Source organism: Gigantopelta aegis, chromosome 8, assembly GCF_016097555.1.
Source record: "Gigantopelta aegis isolate Gae_Host chromosome 8, Gae_host_genome, whole genome shotgun sequence".
Taxonomy (NCBI): Eukaryota; Metazoa; Mollusca; class Gastropoda; order Neomphalida; family Peltospiridae; genus Gigantopelta; species Gigantopelta aegis.
The window spans coordinates 73,070,537-73,088,069 of record NC_054706.1 but is presented as its reverse complement, the minus strand read 5'-3'; the positions used below and the strand labels follow the sequence as shown (position 1 = coordinate 73,088,069).

General features: G+C 35.1%; 1 protein-coding gene and 1 long non-coding RNA gene across 2 annotated transcripts in view; one reads left to right on the top strand and one right to left on the bottom strand.

Moving 5' to 3' along the window:
• LOC121379032 (cytohesin-1-like) overlaps window positions 1-17,533 on the bottom strand; it is a 62,005-nt gene that overhangs the window by 12,605 nt on the left and 31,867 nt on the right. Inside the window, exons 5-9 of the mRNA XM_041507475.1 lie at window positions 12,872-12,990; window positions 8,646-8,726; window positions 5,942-6,054; window positions 3,770-3,918; window positions 2,990-3,101 (exon numbers count right to left, since the gene is read on the bottom strand). Of these exons, the coding sequence (XP_041363409.1) occupies window positions 2,990-3,101; window positions 3,770-3,918; window positions 5,942-6,054; window positions 8,646-8,726; window positions 12,872-12,990 (574 nt within the window). The remainder of the gene's footprint in view (window positions 1-2,989; window positions 3,102-3,769; window positions 3,919-5,941; window positions 6,055-8,645; window positions 8,727-12,871; window positions 12,991-17,533) is intronic.
• LOC121379033 lies at window positions 2,301-16,545 on the top strand. Its single transcript, XR_005958800.1, has 3 exons — window positions 2,301-2,372; window positions 12,883-12,947; window positions 14,881-16,545. It is a non-coding gene; the product is annotated as an uncharacterized LOC121379033 (long non-coding RNA).

Sequence of the window (17,533 nt, the reverse complement as noted above, 5' to 3'; positions counted from 1 at the left end):
TTGTTCAAACAGTAAATAATTATATACGGCTTAAATACATTCCAACCTTTTAACCAACCCTAACCATATATACTACAGTGTAGTTTTCCACATTTCCTCAGGTGGTTGCTTAGCACAGGTCAGAATGTACAAAGAAATCAAATGGAGAAATTAAAAAACCTTTTTTAAAACTATTTCACTACAAAACCAAGTAAATAAGTATATCATCTGCAATGCGATATTGTGACTAAGCGAACCAGCATTTCAGAGGCTGTGATTAAAATACCGCTTTACATGCTATGAAGAATTGAAACAGATACATGTATGTGATATTTCGTAATAAACAAGATATGTGGGATTTTAATGATGTTGTGCATAAAAAAAAAAATGTTTTGCTTTTAAAGGCAGACAAGACAATTTCACACTCTCCAAGACCATGCACTGTTTAATGATAGAATAGCAACATGCTGCCAGAGCAATACCTCAAAATAACAAGACAGTTTAAAATGCATAAAGAATATTTCATTTTTGTCTTTAATAAAGAGAGCAAGCTAAGGGGTTTTGTCAACCAAAAAAAAACAAAGCCTCTTTTTTTTAGGCAAATAAAACTTTGTATTTAAATGGACAGAAATAATATTTTTCAATTGTTTTTGAAAAGACATCCTAAAGGAGCCATCACATGGGTTAATTCAAGCTGTAGTTGTGTGCACAACCTCATTAAAGAGTTATAGTAAGCAAATCACATGTTGTTGTCAAAATGCACAAATCTGAAGCAGGATCAAATTGAAACCTACAGGAGAAAAGGAAACGTCTTTAAACTTACTTAGCATGGGGACACCTGGATGGCAAAAAACTCAAATTATTGACAATAATATGGTAAATCAAGTTACCACAATTAATTATGTTTTTTCTTATTGATAACCTCTAGTAGTCCTGTTCTCTTTCCTGACCCCATATACACATGTATGTGAGAAGGGAAGAGCGATCTTCCTTTGAACTCCATATTGTGCAGAGACAAGCACTTAACTGTGTTAATCAGTGTCCATTATCTTTGGAAATAGGAGGCTGTCTCACAAAGGTTGGCAGCAGTAGTCGCCAAATGTCGCTAATGGTTTTGTCATTCATATCAAAATCAATATTTGCATAATAATAAAAAAGAAAAAAAGAAAAAAAAGAAACGTAATGAAGCATTCTTGTGACTTAAATGTAGTGAATAAAACACCAATTCAAGTGCTTGTTTCTAGTGATTGGATTCTGGAAAAGTAAAGAATTTGTTTCAAATATTTTAATAAAAATTTAACGAAAACAATCGAATCCAGCTGTCCAAAACCCCAAACCTTGCAGAACATGCTGGCTTTGTTATAATCTTTATTAATTTTGAAAAAAAAGAACAACAACATAATTTAAATAAACTTCTGTTCAAAGTATTGGTGATGTTGAAAAATGGTTATAATTTGTTGTAATACTGGTATTGTCAACGATAAGGAATTTAGATTTCCAAACACATGCCATGGTCAGGCAGTTAACTGTCATCATTCAACACTAATGAAAGGGGGTAAAACATGTTCATCAAACAAGATGCCCATGATCCACAACACATGACTAGTTTCTTGACATAGTACTAAGTTTGCCTAGACATACGTTCCACCAAACGTTATATCCAGAATCTTTATTCTACGTCTACATCTAACTCTAACTCTAATGTTCTAATTGAACATATAATCGGGAGTCGGTGTTTCTGCCACAATGAAATTACATTGCAGATGGAATATGTTTTGCCAGAAGCATATCATCGCTTACACTCCCACTAGTGTGCACCCAAACTAACACTGTTTACTACAATGTTGACATCAATAAAGATGGTAAATTGTATATAGGATTAAAATGAAACAACTCTTAAAAAAAGAGAGAAAAGTTTCCAGGCTCAATAAACATGTAAGTTCTTGCTATGAGTGGCTATCGCCAACTGTCATGATGCAACAGACAAATCGTGATGCCGTATTTTAATAGCTGTATTAACTAAAACGTGCTTCATAATGGATAACATGTATTTTTATGTGCTTTAGATTGGAGATAACAACCAACTGGGTGATCTTAACTATATGCTAAAAATATACCATACTCAAGTTTATGACTCTACAGAGACTACCGGTACATGCTTATCTTGCAGAATTTCAAAAATAGCCCATTTCAAACAGGCCTCTGATTTTCATGAGGTTAAATTAAACCATTTATCTATCAAAAAGCACCACCATGATACAGGAAGTAATATGACTGAAAAATGTAAAAATAATTGTTGATTGTGAGTTTAAATTTTTTTTTTTACAGTAGACAAAGACAGACAAGGAAAAAGAATGAAGAATCCCGTGTATGTGAATGCGTCTGTACCAACAGTTAAGTGAACATGTCTGTACCAACAGTGATGTGAATGTGTTTGTACCAACAGTGATGTGAACGTGTCTGTACCAACAGTGATGTGAACATGTCTGTACCAACAGTGATATGAACGTGTCTGTACCAACAGTGATGTGAACCCATGATGTGAATGTGTTTGTACCAACAGTGATGTGAACGTGTCTGTACCAACAGTGATGTGAACGTACTGTACCAACAGTGATGTGAATATGTCTATACCAAGTGATGTGAATGTGTCTGCACCAACAGTGATGTGAACCTGTGATGTGAACAAGTCTGTACCAAGTGATGTGACTGTCTGTACCACATCATGTGAACGTGTCTGTACCAACACTGATGTGAACATGTCTGTACCAACACTGATGTGAACATGTTTGTACCAACAGCAGTGATCTGAACGTGTCTGTACAAACAGTGATGTGAATGTGTGATGTGACTGTGTCTGTACCAACAGTGTTGTGAATGTTTGTGTCTGAACAGTGATGTGAATGTTTGTGTCTGAACAGTGATGTGAACGTTTCTATACCTACAGTGATGTGAATGTGTCTGTACCAACAGTGATGTGAACGTGTGACGTGGATGTGTCTGTACTGACCTTGTTTCCACAGCCAGCCTTCCTTGACCGGGTTAAAGAATGTGTGCATCAAGTCATTGCCATCATCTTCCGGGATCTTGAATGGTTCCTTCTTGATGCTCTCATACAGGCTCTAACAAAGGAGAAAAATAAACAACCATCTCTGTTAGTGTTAGAGATATATATAGTCGTGACAAAAAACAAAGCGAAAACCCCCACGTGTTAGAGACATTCAGTCACGACAAAAAACAAAACAAAATAATGTTTTAGAGACGCACAGACTCTGACAATAAAAGGAAGCATCTCACATAATCCTATACAGGCTCTTATAGAAGGGGGAAAATGCTAAATAAAATTGGTTACTGGTACCTGAAATTTGTGGGCATAACAAATAAATGGTTTATGCAACTAAAAAACCCTCAATTCTTAGAAGCCTGCATAGAAATAATATGGTAAAGCAGGGTGCAATAACAGAATGCAGATGTTTTGGTTCAGCACCCGAACTACTTAGTGCCAGCCAGGGCTAGCTCTGGCACTTGTCAAATTCGACAATTGCGAATTTTGAAAATAATTGGCAAATTTTATTTAAATTTGGCAAAATAATTTTATGTAATAATTGATTTTTTGTTACAAAATAACCGGACATCTATATGGAATGTGGAAGCTTAAAAAATAATTTTGCAAAAAAAACCCCAAAACATTCTGCTGACCCAGAGCTAGCCCTGCCAATGGAACCAAATGACAAACAAGACACTGTGAAGCGACTGCTGAAAGGCCTACACTTAGGAATAACATGCTTACAATGAGCAGATCTTCGGGCAGGTCCTTGCCACCGTCGATTCCCTTGTTCATGGCGATGAATCTCTCAACTGACGGTTTGTCCTTGACACTCGGGTTGTGCAGGCTGGTGTTCAGCATGATGATGGCAAATGACAGCACGTAGCATGTGTCTGGAACGAAGAAAACATTTACTCAGTGTTTATAATAGTTTTCATTTTTATCCTACAAGAAAACATTTACTCCGTGTTTGTAATACAGTTTTCATTTTAAATTCTACAAGAAAACATTTACTCAGTGTTTTTAACAGTTTTCATTTTATATTCTACAAGGAAACATTTACTCAGTGTTTGTAACACAGTTTTCATTTTATATTCTACAAAAAAACATTTACTCAGCGTTTGTAATACTAATACAGTCTTCATTTATATTCTACAAAAAAACATTTACTCAATGTTTGTACTGCAGTTTTCAGTTTATATTCTACAAGAAAACATTTACTGCCATCCCATGCTATGCAAGACAGACCCCATTCCATGAAGTTGGCCCCATACTGTATATATCTGTCTTGTGTAGGCTATGTCATCATTGTGTTTAAAAAGGAGAGTATTACGTCATTGGTAATATATGACGTCATATTAATGTGAATTGGTTAGTTTTAAACTGATATTTTGTTTATATAAATTTTCATTATAATTTGCAGTGTTGAATTATATTTAACACATGAAACAGATGCAGCAAATATAGTGTAGTTTATTTATGATAAAATGGTCATATAAAGAAGTTACTTTTTCAGCCATCTTTTTTTGATGTGTAAAATAATGGTTTATTTAACAGATGGATGGGAGAAAAAGACTCCCATTATATGCGGTCACATGGAATAGAAAAGTACACCATCGGTGGTGGAAATTTCGACCCTGGGACTTAGCAAGCCTCATCTCGGGTCGAAATGTCCACCACCACGGGTGTACTGTATCTATCCCACATGACCACATATGATGGAGTCTAGTATACTCTTTGTATGTAAAACAGTTTTCATTTTATATTCTACCAGAAAACATTTACTCATTGTTTGTAATACAGTATTCATTTTATATTCCATTTACAAGAAAACTGTTAAAACAGCAATCATGTTTTAAAATCTGTTTCTAGTAAATGGCAAACTATAGTTCCTTATTCAGGGCTCACCATTGTCAAATTAACCATTTGCTAATTTTTATTACAAAGTGGCTACAACATTTTGTCTTTGGCTGGGAACATAGTTTTCAAAATCTTGATTAGCAATATTTCTAGTCAATTAAAAATTTATTAGCAACTACTGTTTAATGTTTTAAAATTGTGTAGCGATCTATGAAAATTGTGTAGTTAATCGCGATGCAATACTGAACAAAATGTTCCCTGTTTGGTTAATACATTTTTCTTTAAATTAACTATTTTCAGTAATTTTCAAGGAAATACTCCACATATCTCAAAATTGGCTAAAACAAAGTTTGTTCCAGTGTGAGCCCTGCTTGTTGTGAATATTGTTATTCCTACTAACCGAGGAGGAAGTAAAAAAACTAAACTGTAATTTTTAAGGCACGGTCATATTGCTGAATTTTATTCATACAATTTTGTTATATTCAGCATTTTATTTTATTGACACATGGCTGTACATACAGACATGGATGTGTTTATCAATTTTTTGTTGTGGTCAGAAATATAAATTATAGTTTCCCACTAAAAACAAAACTACCTAACTGCCAAATGCTACATTAATCCGATGGAATATTTGTAATATGTTTGTATAAAAAAAAAACAACTAAAAAACCCCCCAAACTGACTGGTATATTAACACTTTATTATGTACCATCTTCTAATTAATGAATCCTGGCTGTGCCTTTGTGGTGGCTGTGGATTCCAGGGCCCTGTTTTACGAAACAAACTTAGCACTAAGATCACCGTAACTGAATAAGAGAGATCTTAATGTTAAGATCGCTTCGTAAAACGGGGCCCCGGAATGCACAGCCACCACAAAGGCACAGCCAGGATTCATTAATAAAGTGTTTAATATATCAGTCAGTTTGGGTTTTTTTTAGTTAGTTTTTTTTATATTGTTGTTTTTTGTAACAAAAAGCTGTTAGTTTCTCAAAGAATTGTTTTGTTTTGTTTTCAATGCACACACTACACCACTGCATGTATGGTTCTCTGCTGTACCTGTATTGGAGAAGACTCTGTCGTTCAACACGCAGTACCGTGCAGCAAAGCACTCCATCATCCTGTCGATCTTCTGAGCCTCTCCCGGCAAACGGAAACTCCACAGGAACTGTCTGTAAACAAATACTAACTGTACATTCAGTCAGTTCAACTTATTTCCATGCTTATATCCAATCAGGGTTAGCTCTGTCCCTCGTCAAATTCGCCATTTGAGAATTTTAAGAACACTTTATTTTAATTTGGTGAAAAAAAACTGTCTAATAATTGATGTTTTGTTGGAAAATAGTACAGGTTTTGCATTTTTTAGATAATTTGGTGAAATTTTCTGATCACCCAGAGCAAGCCCTGTCAATTAAGGTTCAAGTATGCTGTCATGGGTACACACCTCAGCTATCTGGGCTGTCTGTCCAGGACAGTGGGTTAAAGGGACATTCCTGAGTTTGCTGCAATTTTTAAGATGTTATTGATGGAGACTTTTTGATGACTTTAATTACATATCAAGTATATTTTTCTACATAAAATATTAGTGGCTGTATAATGAACGTGTTTCTGATAGTTCTAATATTTGTACTAGGTTAAATTTCATTTTATTTTCTAAAAAAGATTTTTTTTTGTACATACAAAATTATTTTAATGAATGAATGAATGAATGAATGAATGTTTAACGACACCCCAACACAAAAATATATATCAGTTATTGGGTGTCAGAAAGGTAAGTATATGAAAATATAATGACAAAATCCAGTTTGGGCTTCTTACAAATATTAAGATGACCAAAAACACATTGAATATACAGACACTGATATTCTAAACAAGAAAATATATTTAATATTTAAGTTTAATCGTAGAAATATTTTATAAGTCGGAAACATCTTACAATGCAGCAAACTCAGGAATGTCCCTTTAATGGTTATTTATTAGTGGTTGGTGAGACAGAAGTCAGTATAGTGGTCTCTAATCGAGTCGTTAAAACTTGCTCTGTGTGGTAACCGGTATGACGCTGTGAACCAAGTACCTACCAACCTTATGTCCAATGGCTTAACCACGACACCACCAAGGCTGGTATAGGGTGCTTCTCAACACGGCCTTGTATAACACAGAGGTGTCATATTCAGTACTAGCTTTGATGGCAAAGTGTTATAGGATAGTCAAATACATCTTGACTGTTAGGAACAGATTAACAAAACTAATCAAATATTTGTAGTCAGATAATAAAAGGTATTTTCATTTCAGGTTGAGGAGACACTGAAAACAGTACATCTTTTCACAATGAACAAATATTTCTACTGCACCTGCAGAAATATTTCTAAATCAATTGTTTTTCTTTTGTTTTTATGTTTAATCAACTGAAGTTATTGATGAAAGACTGGATGGACTATAAGCCTCAAGCAAGCAGCTTAGCTATCCTGGGCAAACACCTCAGCTATCTGGACTGTGTCCAGTGGAGTGATCCAAGGTCAATAAGAAAGAAGTCAGTGTAGTGGCTTTAAACTTTGACATGGATCTATACATTCATCCTGGACTGGAGCCAGTACTGGGGAATGAACCAAGCACCTACCAGACTTAATGCCACATGTTGAACACAACCATGCACAACAGCCATGGGTCTAAACCATTAAACTCTGCCAACTTTGCGATCTCACAGAGAAATGCAATCAGACTTGCAAGGACAATGAGTTGTTTGTTTATACTTGTTTTCTTGCTTACCGGTAAATAACTTAAGGTTAAAGTACACTGTCCTGGGCACACACATCAGTTACCAAGGCTTTCTATCCAGGTCAGAGGGTTAGTGGCTAGTTGTTAATGGTTAGTGAGAACGAAGTTGGTGTAGTTGTCTTACACCTACCCATTGAGTCATTAAACTTGTTGTGGGTGGAAGTCGGTACTGGGATGTGAACCCAGTACTTACCAGCTTTTATTTCCGATAGGCTAACCACTACACCATCAAGGCCAACAATGTGATGTCGCTTGAGAACTTAGAAAATTAGGCCCAGGTGTGTGGAGTGCTGGCCACAAACATCAAAGAGAAGACACTCCTGCACTGTGTTTCAGTTCACACTGACATTTTACAGCACAGGCTCTAGAACCAGGCACCTGAAGAAACACCTGAAAAAAGCCTCTGGCTCCACTCGTATCTCCATCTCATCACTTCACTACATGACATTTCTAAATCTACATGAGCTACAGATCGGGGATGGAGAGGTGAATCAAGCAGATAACAAAAAAGTGAAAGACCACTATATTAATAATGTGGCATGTTGTACACACGGTCAAATGGGTGATGAGAAGCCATATATATGCCATGTGGATGAATAAAAATAAGACTTCCATTGTGATTGTTTAATCCAGGTCATTTTGTACTCTATCAGATGATTTGGTTTTAATACGATATCCTTTAATGATAAGTGGTTGAGTTATACTTAAAATGATTTGGATGAAAAAATTATCTCTGAAGTCAGATGGCTGCTTAAAAATGTTTGACTGTATATGTATCGTAACACATGAAAATATTTCAATTGTAATAAATAGAAAAAAGTGAACTGTTTGATTTGGGTTGTTTCAATTATGTGTAACTTAATACTGTAACACTAACAGTAATAGTCCCATTTAGAATCAGCTGTTGACTTAATTTTTTCTCTTTCAAGTTTTTAAACAGGCAACAAATAGTCCACTGAAAGTTTGTAATGTTCGATATAAAGCTTACCTGAGGGCCTGGACTAGAATCATGTCGGAAAACTCATGCAGATTCACAAACGCCTTGAGGACCGCAATATTAAAGTCATTCCTGAAACAAACAACCAGAAAATCTCTGTGAATTTCAAACAAATACAATTCAAAGGGGTGGCTACCATGAATGCCATTATTACATTCATGAAATAGGAAAATGGCCAAAATAAAATAAAATACAGGTAATTAAACTAAAAATTCTCAGTCTTTTGTTGTTGGTTTCTCAGTAGAACATCTGACAAAAAAGAAAGAAGCATTATCCAAAATAAGATGGATGAAAATGGACAATGTTCAGAAATGAACATCACAAAACTATTATGACCAACAAATTACCATAATGCCATCAAAGCTCTTATTGGATTGTTAGAGTTTAGTGTGTAACATTATTATGCTTAGGCACTCAGTGTCTTAATATGATAACATAATTTTTTTTTTTTTTTTATAAAAACATATATATGACATCATTTTCACTTCTGTTTCCTTAATACTTCTATCAGCAATTAATATGCATTAATTTTTTATGAGGATGGAGAGAGAAAGCAGCTTTTTCTAAATTATCTAGGAAATGGGAGGTCCTAGCTGTTTGTGATCATTGTAAATCTGTAAACCATTACAGTCACAACCTTTAGAACCAAACTAGTGTGGAAATCTCTGGCCTAGACATTTGTACAGGAAGCTTACGTCTGTTATCTGTCACTAAATAACAAGCTGTGATGTATATCAAACATTTGTTTCCCCTCATGAGGTCTTCCTCAAGTAGACAGCCTCAAGTTTATTTAACCACCCCAGATAAAACCCGAGTCATGTTTCCCAATCCGAACACATATTTATCAACAAGCACCGGCCACCTTAAAATAGCCAAAATAATCAGCTGGCATTCCAGAAATGATTACAGCTCCCAGCCCTGTATGCAAGAATGCTGATAAAGTAATTAATTAATTAATTAATCACCTCATGGTCAGTGACCCAACACCAGGTATGTTATCAAGTAATCTCTCACTGGCAGATCTTACATGTATATTACATGGACATGCTGGTATGTTTAATGACCACTAAATTAGTGTGAACACCTCTTACCAGACTGATGGATGTTGCCAGGAGAAAAGTCTGGGCATTGTATAATATGATGATGGCGAATACCAACAGCTGCCAAGTTTTGTTACTGGCTAAACAAAACAAACATGGTGTGGGTGGATGCTGATATGATGAAATTATTTATAGCTAGATGTATATATACACATAACTTCATGTATGTTGTATTTACTTATTAACTTAACAAGTTTAATGTAATTAATTGTGTTCGACATATGGTTAAGAACCACATAGACAATGAAAGAGAAAATGCACTGCTGCCACAGCAAGGCAGGGTTTTTGCCAGAGGGTAAAATGGGTATGGCGCCATACCCAAATATTTTGGCATATTTTATGTTTTTAAGTTAACTTTTTGACAAAATTAAATACTCTTATCATTACTGTATGATTTCTTAACCCTGACCTTAAACTTAATCTATTTTCTTTCTGGGGAAGGCACCCCATACCCCCCTGTTGACTGTGGTTGTGTTCAATTCTATAGTGCTATACCCAAAAATTTCGTTCTGGCAGAAACACTGCGAGGGATCTTTTATATGCACCATCCCACAGACAGGATAGCACATAGCACAACCTTTGTTTCACCAGTTGTGAAACATGGACTGGAATGAGAAATAGCCTAATGGGCCCACCAAAGGAGTTTGGTGGGGGATTGATCTTTGATCAATCATGCGTCAGGTGAGCACTTTATCACTGGGCTATGTCCATCCCTTCCATCGTCACATACTCAAGTCAATGTTCCAGATCCGCACTTGCTTAAAATCAAGCACATTATAAAAGTACCATGCCATTATGAACAGCAGTGTTCACTGGTTATGAAAGGTTCCTGACATGTTTGTGACATTTAATGTTCTGACCACCAATGCTTTATATTATATGTTAACTGAGAATCCATATAGTGGAAATCTGTTAAGAATTTCCTGTAACCTTTAGAGAGAAACGTTTGACCCGTAATCATTCACCTGTAACATTTGAGTAAAAGTAGAAAATTAGGCTGGCCTACAATCACATATGCATACAAACCCTGTATTTATAACTGCACACTTTTTAAAGGCTTGGTAACATGTCTTTTGTACATATGTATATAAATATAAGCTTTGGGTTTTTTTGGTGGGGTTTCATAATCCTACCGAAACATAATCACTTTACTCAAAAAAAAATTAACATTGGAAGTGTCATGAAATGTGAAATTAAAAATCTTTGGAGAATGGAATGGTTAGGAATAGTTTCACCAGAATGGCAATATAACACAATCAAATGCACATAGAGAAAAAAAATATTCCACCAGTTAAGGTGAGACAAAAGGCCACTATTTTAAACGCTGGTCCAAACATTTTCAATATTCAGTATCGTGTTGAGATTTGCTATGCAAGTTTGAGAGATCATTACACAATTCTAAACAGTAGTTGTTAATCAGTCTTCAACATGATTAGCATTTGTCGTTAATACAAATTTTGAAAAACAAAAAAGGTGCTCTGTAGCTGTACACAAATTATACATTTTATTGGTTACAAATCATCACATGTAGTCTATCGAATATGGTGATAACGGACTTCAAAGTTAAATGCCTGTACACAGATTTTTATCAGTAAAAGTGAAAAGCCCATTATAATTAGCAGGACAACAGTAATAAGGTGAGAGAAGTTGAAAGCTCAGCAGATCACCGTGACATGGCTGCCAGCTGCTCAACCATCTGGCTTTCCGTGTCAGAGAGAAACACACAAACAGATATTCCTCAACACTTGGGAAACTTGTACGTCAAGAGTCTAGTGCCTACCAACTTCGCTTTCTTCAGGTGGAAGGAATTCCTACAGCTTACCTACATCCTGTTTCTATTCTTACCCATGTGAATAAGCAACCAAGGGGATCCATAAATAGTACTAATTAAGCAAAATTTTGTGTTTAGTTTCCAATATGTTGATCGCTCCACCCCCCCCCCACCCCCCAAAACACCAAACTTTAAATCATTAATTATAAGCAAACACACAATATTAACAAATTTAATGAGGTTATACCAAATGCCAATGTTTAGCAATTTCTTTTACAAAAACAGTACATTTTATATGTACTATGCCAACCTAAATTCATACAGAAACTGATGTCACTAAATTTAGATTTTTCTAACAGACCAGATAATTTTTGCATACTATTAAGACTATGAATATTATGTACAGAGCATGAAGATGAACCAACACAGAAGTGAAGTACCAGAGAACACAATCACACTGGGCCACTTCATATAATATAGTCTCCTTGTTTGTCCTGTTCTGTACACAACCCTTAACCTTTAAATGTCTAAAGATTTAACTAATTTGAAGAGACAAAAAGTTGAATTCATGTGTAAAGCGCTGGGCCTAAGAATAATGACTAAATTACACAAGTCTCAAACAAGGTTTTAGTTTTTGAAATATCTGCAATAAAAGTGTGTTCTGCAACGGGCAAAAAGGAGACAATTACATAAAATGACCCCATTGGAAACCAAAATCCAGAAGACGTGGCAGTTTTGAAAAGAAGAGTTACTGTGATTTTCTCTTCAAAGAACAAGGACAGGGACAGTTTTGGGGTAGTGCTAAAATCTGGAATTGTGAAGAAAAGAAGAAAAAAACCCCACCCAGTCCTCCATGCTTTACTAAAGATTTTCCCTAGATGGAATGCAAAGCACTCGACTTGAGTTTATGAGGAGAGTGATTTATCACTCACCTGGTATTTTCTAATGTTAAGGACTGAAAAAATGCAGAAGATTTTCATCTCTGCAGTGTTGAAGTTATATGATCTGTAAACATGTAGACTGTAATTGTAAACCTAAATTTAGTACCATGCATAGTTTTCTGTATATGCAGGGAACATTTTGTTCAGTACCAAGTCATGTCCTGCTATGCACGGTTTAAAGATCACAATTCTCAACATTAAATAGTAGTAGCTAATCAATTTTCAATCAGGCAACAACTGTTGCTAATAAAAAAATTCAAAACAAAATATTCCCTGCTATACTATTAAATGGCCATGGTAATAACCATGCAAGTTGATGGGTACAGTAAGCTATGATACTGACACTAATTTTAGTTGTCAGGATTTTTTCTTCTTCTGAGCAAGTGAACAAACTGACAATCTTACTTTTCTCCTAGATATTCTCCGATTGCTGTCTTGTTTAGTCCTTCACCTTGGAACAGAAACTTGGCTACATCTTCAGGTACATTTTGTAGGCGTCCATTCTCAATCAGATATTCAATCCCCTTTTTTAAAAAACAAATAACAAACCATCAAATGTTATAAAAACAACAACAATTGCAAATAACATTTTGTGTTTCACTTTGGTATATACATGTAGGTATATAAAATTAAAACAAAAGTACAATTTATTGTTATCATATTCCATATTTCCATTCCTTGAAATATACTATAATCCATCCCATCCACCTACACAAATTTTTATTTGTAAATAATTTCAGTTTTGTTTCACGTAAGAAAAAAGTAAGTGTTTTGGAAATAACAAAACTATACTACTACTATTTAATAGCATAAAAAAAGACTATAGATGTAAAAACAAATGGATTGCATCCATCATGTCTGATCCTTCTGAAGTGTTCTAAGATCTACAAATACGTTGTGTCTTTTCTCAAGATGTTTGGTTCTGACAGTACAGACAATATAGCCAATTCCTGGAAAATTGTGTCGACAGTACAATGTATTGTCTATATACGTTTTTTTTTTTTTAAACTTACTGAAAGTTTGGTATTTATTGTTTGAATAAAATAATCAGACAAAAGAAATGAATACACATTCAGATATAATTAGTTAATATGTATGTGTCTATATCTATATCTATATATATATAAATTTATATACACCCTTGAAAAAAACTATGAATTTATGGTGTTCATTTCATAACGTCATACCAGTGGTGCATACATAAACATTCATCAATGCTTGCACCATCTCACTATCAGCTAAGAATAAACAGTTTGAAACAGAATCAGCAGTTTCATTATAAATAATTTCACAAGAATAAAACAGAATTGTGTTCTTTTTATTTTAAAAAATTAGCCGCCACCCTTATTTTAGACATTAGAACAAAGGCTTTATTTTAACACAGACTCAGACAGGCTGGTGACAGGGCCAGAAAACTGGTAGAAAGTGATCTTATCTCAATCAATAGTCCATGTAAATCTGGGCTCCATATCGGCTGCATATGTCTAAACCAACCAGTGTACACCAAATACTGGCTTATCTGTAGACGCACTGGTTATGTACGTCACAAAGAGAACACTGTTCCTTCAGTTAAAGGTCAAGTAGGTACGGTAAATTGGAAAACAGATTAAACTTTATAATAATTATAAAACCTCACGTTCATAAAGGAAAGCAGAGTGCAAACATACATGTATGGAAAGTCTACAAATTTACTATTAAAATTCACTGACACTTATCTTTTGGAGCCATAAATAAATAAATGGGGGAGGGGGGGGGGGTAGTAAAACAGAATACAGGCTACAGTAACACAGAGTCCAAGAATAAATAAGGAGATGAAAACAGTTAAATAATTTTGGCTGGATGCTGCCATTACACTGCATACAACTTCCAAGATTGCACATTAAAAAACATTTTCATTAAATTAAAAAAAATCCTCTAAAAAGCACTTTTGTATTTTTCAACAAGCAATTGGGCTCTTGCCCCTCCCTACTAGGTACAGGTATGGGCCTGTTTTCCTTCTACTACAGTTACCAGTATGAGAAACATATTGGCTTTGTTAAAACCGATCATTGAAGTACAAAGCTGGTAGTACTGTATAATTTAACATTTAAAAAACCTGTACTACTAATAGCCACAAATATTCTACACATCCCAGTATTGTAACTACTACTGTCGGTGCCTCTAAAAACCATACATATCAGTAAGAATTAGCAAACACAACGACAATAATTTACTGTGTTATACGGGCTGGCAATGTGGAATATACAATGGAACAAAGAACCATTTAGTAATTTTAATTTATTTTAACCACCCTACACTGCACAGACATGTGTACTTCCACTTTGGCTGGCATTTTTACACCCACACAAATAATCACACAGTGAGTATTTATTTTGACTATTAATAAGTATTTTTCTCTTTCATCAACACCACAGAGTAAACACGTGGAACTGCTGTGACTGACAAAAACCTTTCATCCAGGAATGGAGTTCTCACAGACACTATCTGGGGATCAAAGTGAAAATATGACATAAATCACAGGTGTAATTAAACTACAGGTCAAACAGCAGACACACAGCTTACCAACTGCAACTGCAGTGTTTCACAGCATTCACAGTCGGATAACAATCACTGACATTTTATCTACCAGGTTTCCAAAACAACTTTCAGTTTGTATGCAATTTATATGCACAAAAACTTTCTCTCTTTTTTTTTCCATGTAAATGTATGCAATGATATGTTCCGAGTATTAAATCTTCTGGCTGCACGTAATTTCATTGCAGCTGAAATACTGGGTCATGATTATTTGTTCAGTTTGAACATAAGGGTTAGGAGTAATTTTCAATGTAGAATAAACATTCTGCAGTGGCTTATATTCATGGAATTAACATGCAATGTAGAACCTATTTTCAAGCGGACTCAATACATGTGTACCAACCACAACGGTTTCTGCCACAGGAAACAAAGGGTAAAATTATGTATACATTTTTTTATATAATATTTTAGAAAGATTACAGTAAGAGAACTGCTGTTTAAAATTTGTCAAAGGATATGAAATGCAGTGTCCAATCTCAAGGGATTTCAAACCCATTCCACCTACAATGTAGTAGGGTCACTTATGATCTGTTTTGTTTGTATTACATACTGGTATCCTAAAATTATTTTCTGGCAGAACGCCTTATCATGTATTAAGCAGGGCTGCAGAAAATACATGTATAGTCCACTTGCCAAATGCGAATAAAAATTCTGACAGTCAGTTAAAAATATATAACCACCAGTCCAGTGGGCCACCATTTTTTTTCTGTCATTTAGCTTTATTTTCAGTTATATAATTTATTACATTGCATTATAATAATATTGACTTGCTGAGTTGGATTAGTAGAAATTCTGATGGACTAGTATATTTTGGTTGGTACTAATCCAGCTGAGTAGTGTGATATTTTCAATTTCTGCATTCCTGATGATGTGTTTATGTCTTAGTCAGGGTTTCTGTCATTGGGTAAAATAGTTACAAACCCAAAAACAATAAAAATAATGGTACAAGATGGGGAGTCAAAACCTCTGTAAAAAATTTATATAATAAACCAGGATAAAAATAACAGATAAAAGTCTAGAAAACTTAGCACGGTCTTGAAGAAGTTATGGATAGCTTTTTGTTAGAGAACAATTACAAGGACAGGAACCTCTTCCAATTTGTGTTAAAATCCACAAATCAAGAAAAACCAGAATGTTTACTTCTGAATAAATGTGTCAATTATATACTGACATTAATTTATATCTGATGCATTGTGATTCATTTAGTCTTTTGAACATCTGTGATCTTAAGCTTATGGTCAACAAGGACATCGACAATAATGAATGTTTAGATATTTTTTTTCATATTTTTTTTGCTCATTCTACTTCTGGTGATGAAGGTCCTTCTAGCAAATACACCAATTTTTCCCATTAGGGAACATCTCAGTGTTTTGTCAAAGGGCATGAAGTGTAAAATTATGTACCCTAAAATCTTCGAAACTAATGGATGCATTATTATAATTTTTACAAATATTATAGTAAGCTAAACATTGTTTAATTTTTTTTTTGTCAAAGTACATGAAATGCAGATTTCAAACCCATAACCATCTGTTGTTTTTATTATGTTTTTTTTTTTTTTTTTTTTTTTTTTTTTATCCCAGTGCCCCCTTTCCTTTCTCTCCTTTGAATTCCATCTCATTTCTTCCCGATCTGGCAACTCCTCCTATCTTTCAACTTCTTTCGCTGTTCACTTCCACATCCCAGTCCTTGTCTCTCCAACCGCGACAGGTGCTTGTCTCTTTTGGCTATCTGTGCCACACACCTGTTCCCCATCAGCTTTTAGCTGTGGGCTTAGTCTGACCACTTCGGGGAGTGTTCAGTAGTTACTTCTGGCATTGTTAAGAGGCACTTGTAACCACCTACTATGCACCCCTACTACCGGCAGTCGTTAGTTAGTGCCGTGGGTCAGACCAGCTTTATTAGCGGCAGAGGACGAGGATGCCAGGTGGGTGCAGGGATATCTACAGAGACTGCACCTGTGGAGGAAGTTGAGACAGGTAGGCGATGATGTGGACAGCTCAGAAGACAGAATCAGAGGAAGTTGACAGAAAGGTTCGAAACAGATTGAAATCGTGGGAGAAATTGGAAAGTTTTCTATATTAAGATAATGAGAATGATAGGCAGAGGGTGATAGATGAGAAAGATGAATGAATGTGTGAGCCAGCTTTGACGGGATTTGAACTACTGTCGTCAGCTTGATTGTCCAGCAGCTTATCCACTAGACCATGAAGCTCATGTTACCTCAAAATATTTTCTGACAGAAACCCTGCATCTCTATTCTGAATCAGAACCGATTCTATTTCAACAAAGGTGTCTCTACCAACTCTGGCCCCACACACCCATATTTACAATGGTCAGTGTTTTCTTATTAATACCACAGAGATCAAAGAACTGAACATGTTTTCACGCTGTAAAAACTGCATTACATATTTCAGCATGTTTATTATTACTCACAGGCAGTGTAAGTTAACACACGGTGAGGTGAGGCTTGTATCACGGAACCTGCAAATTTTC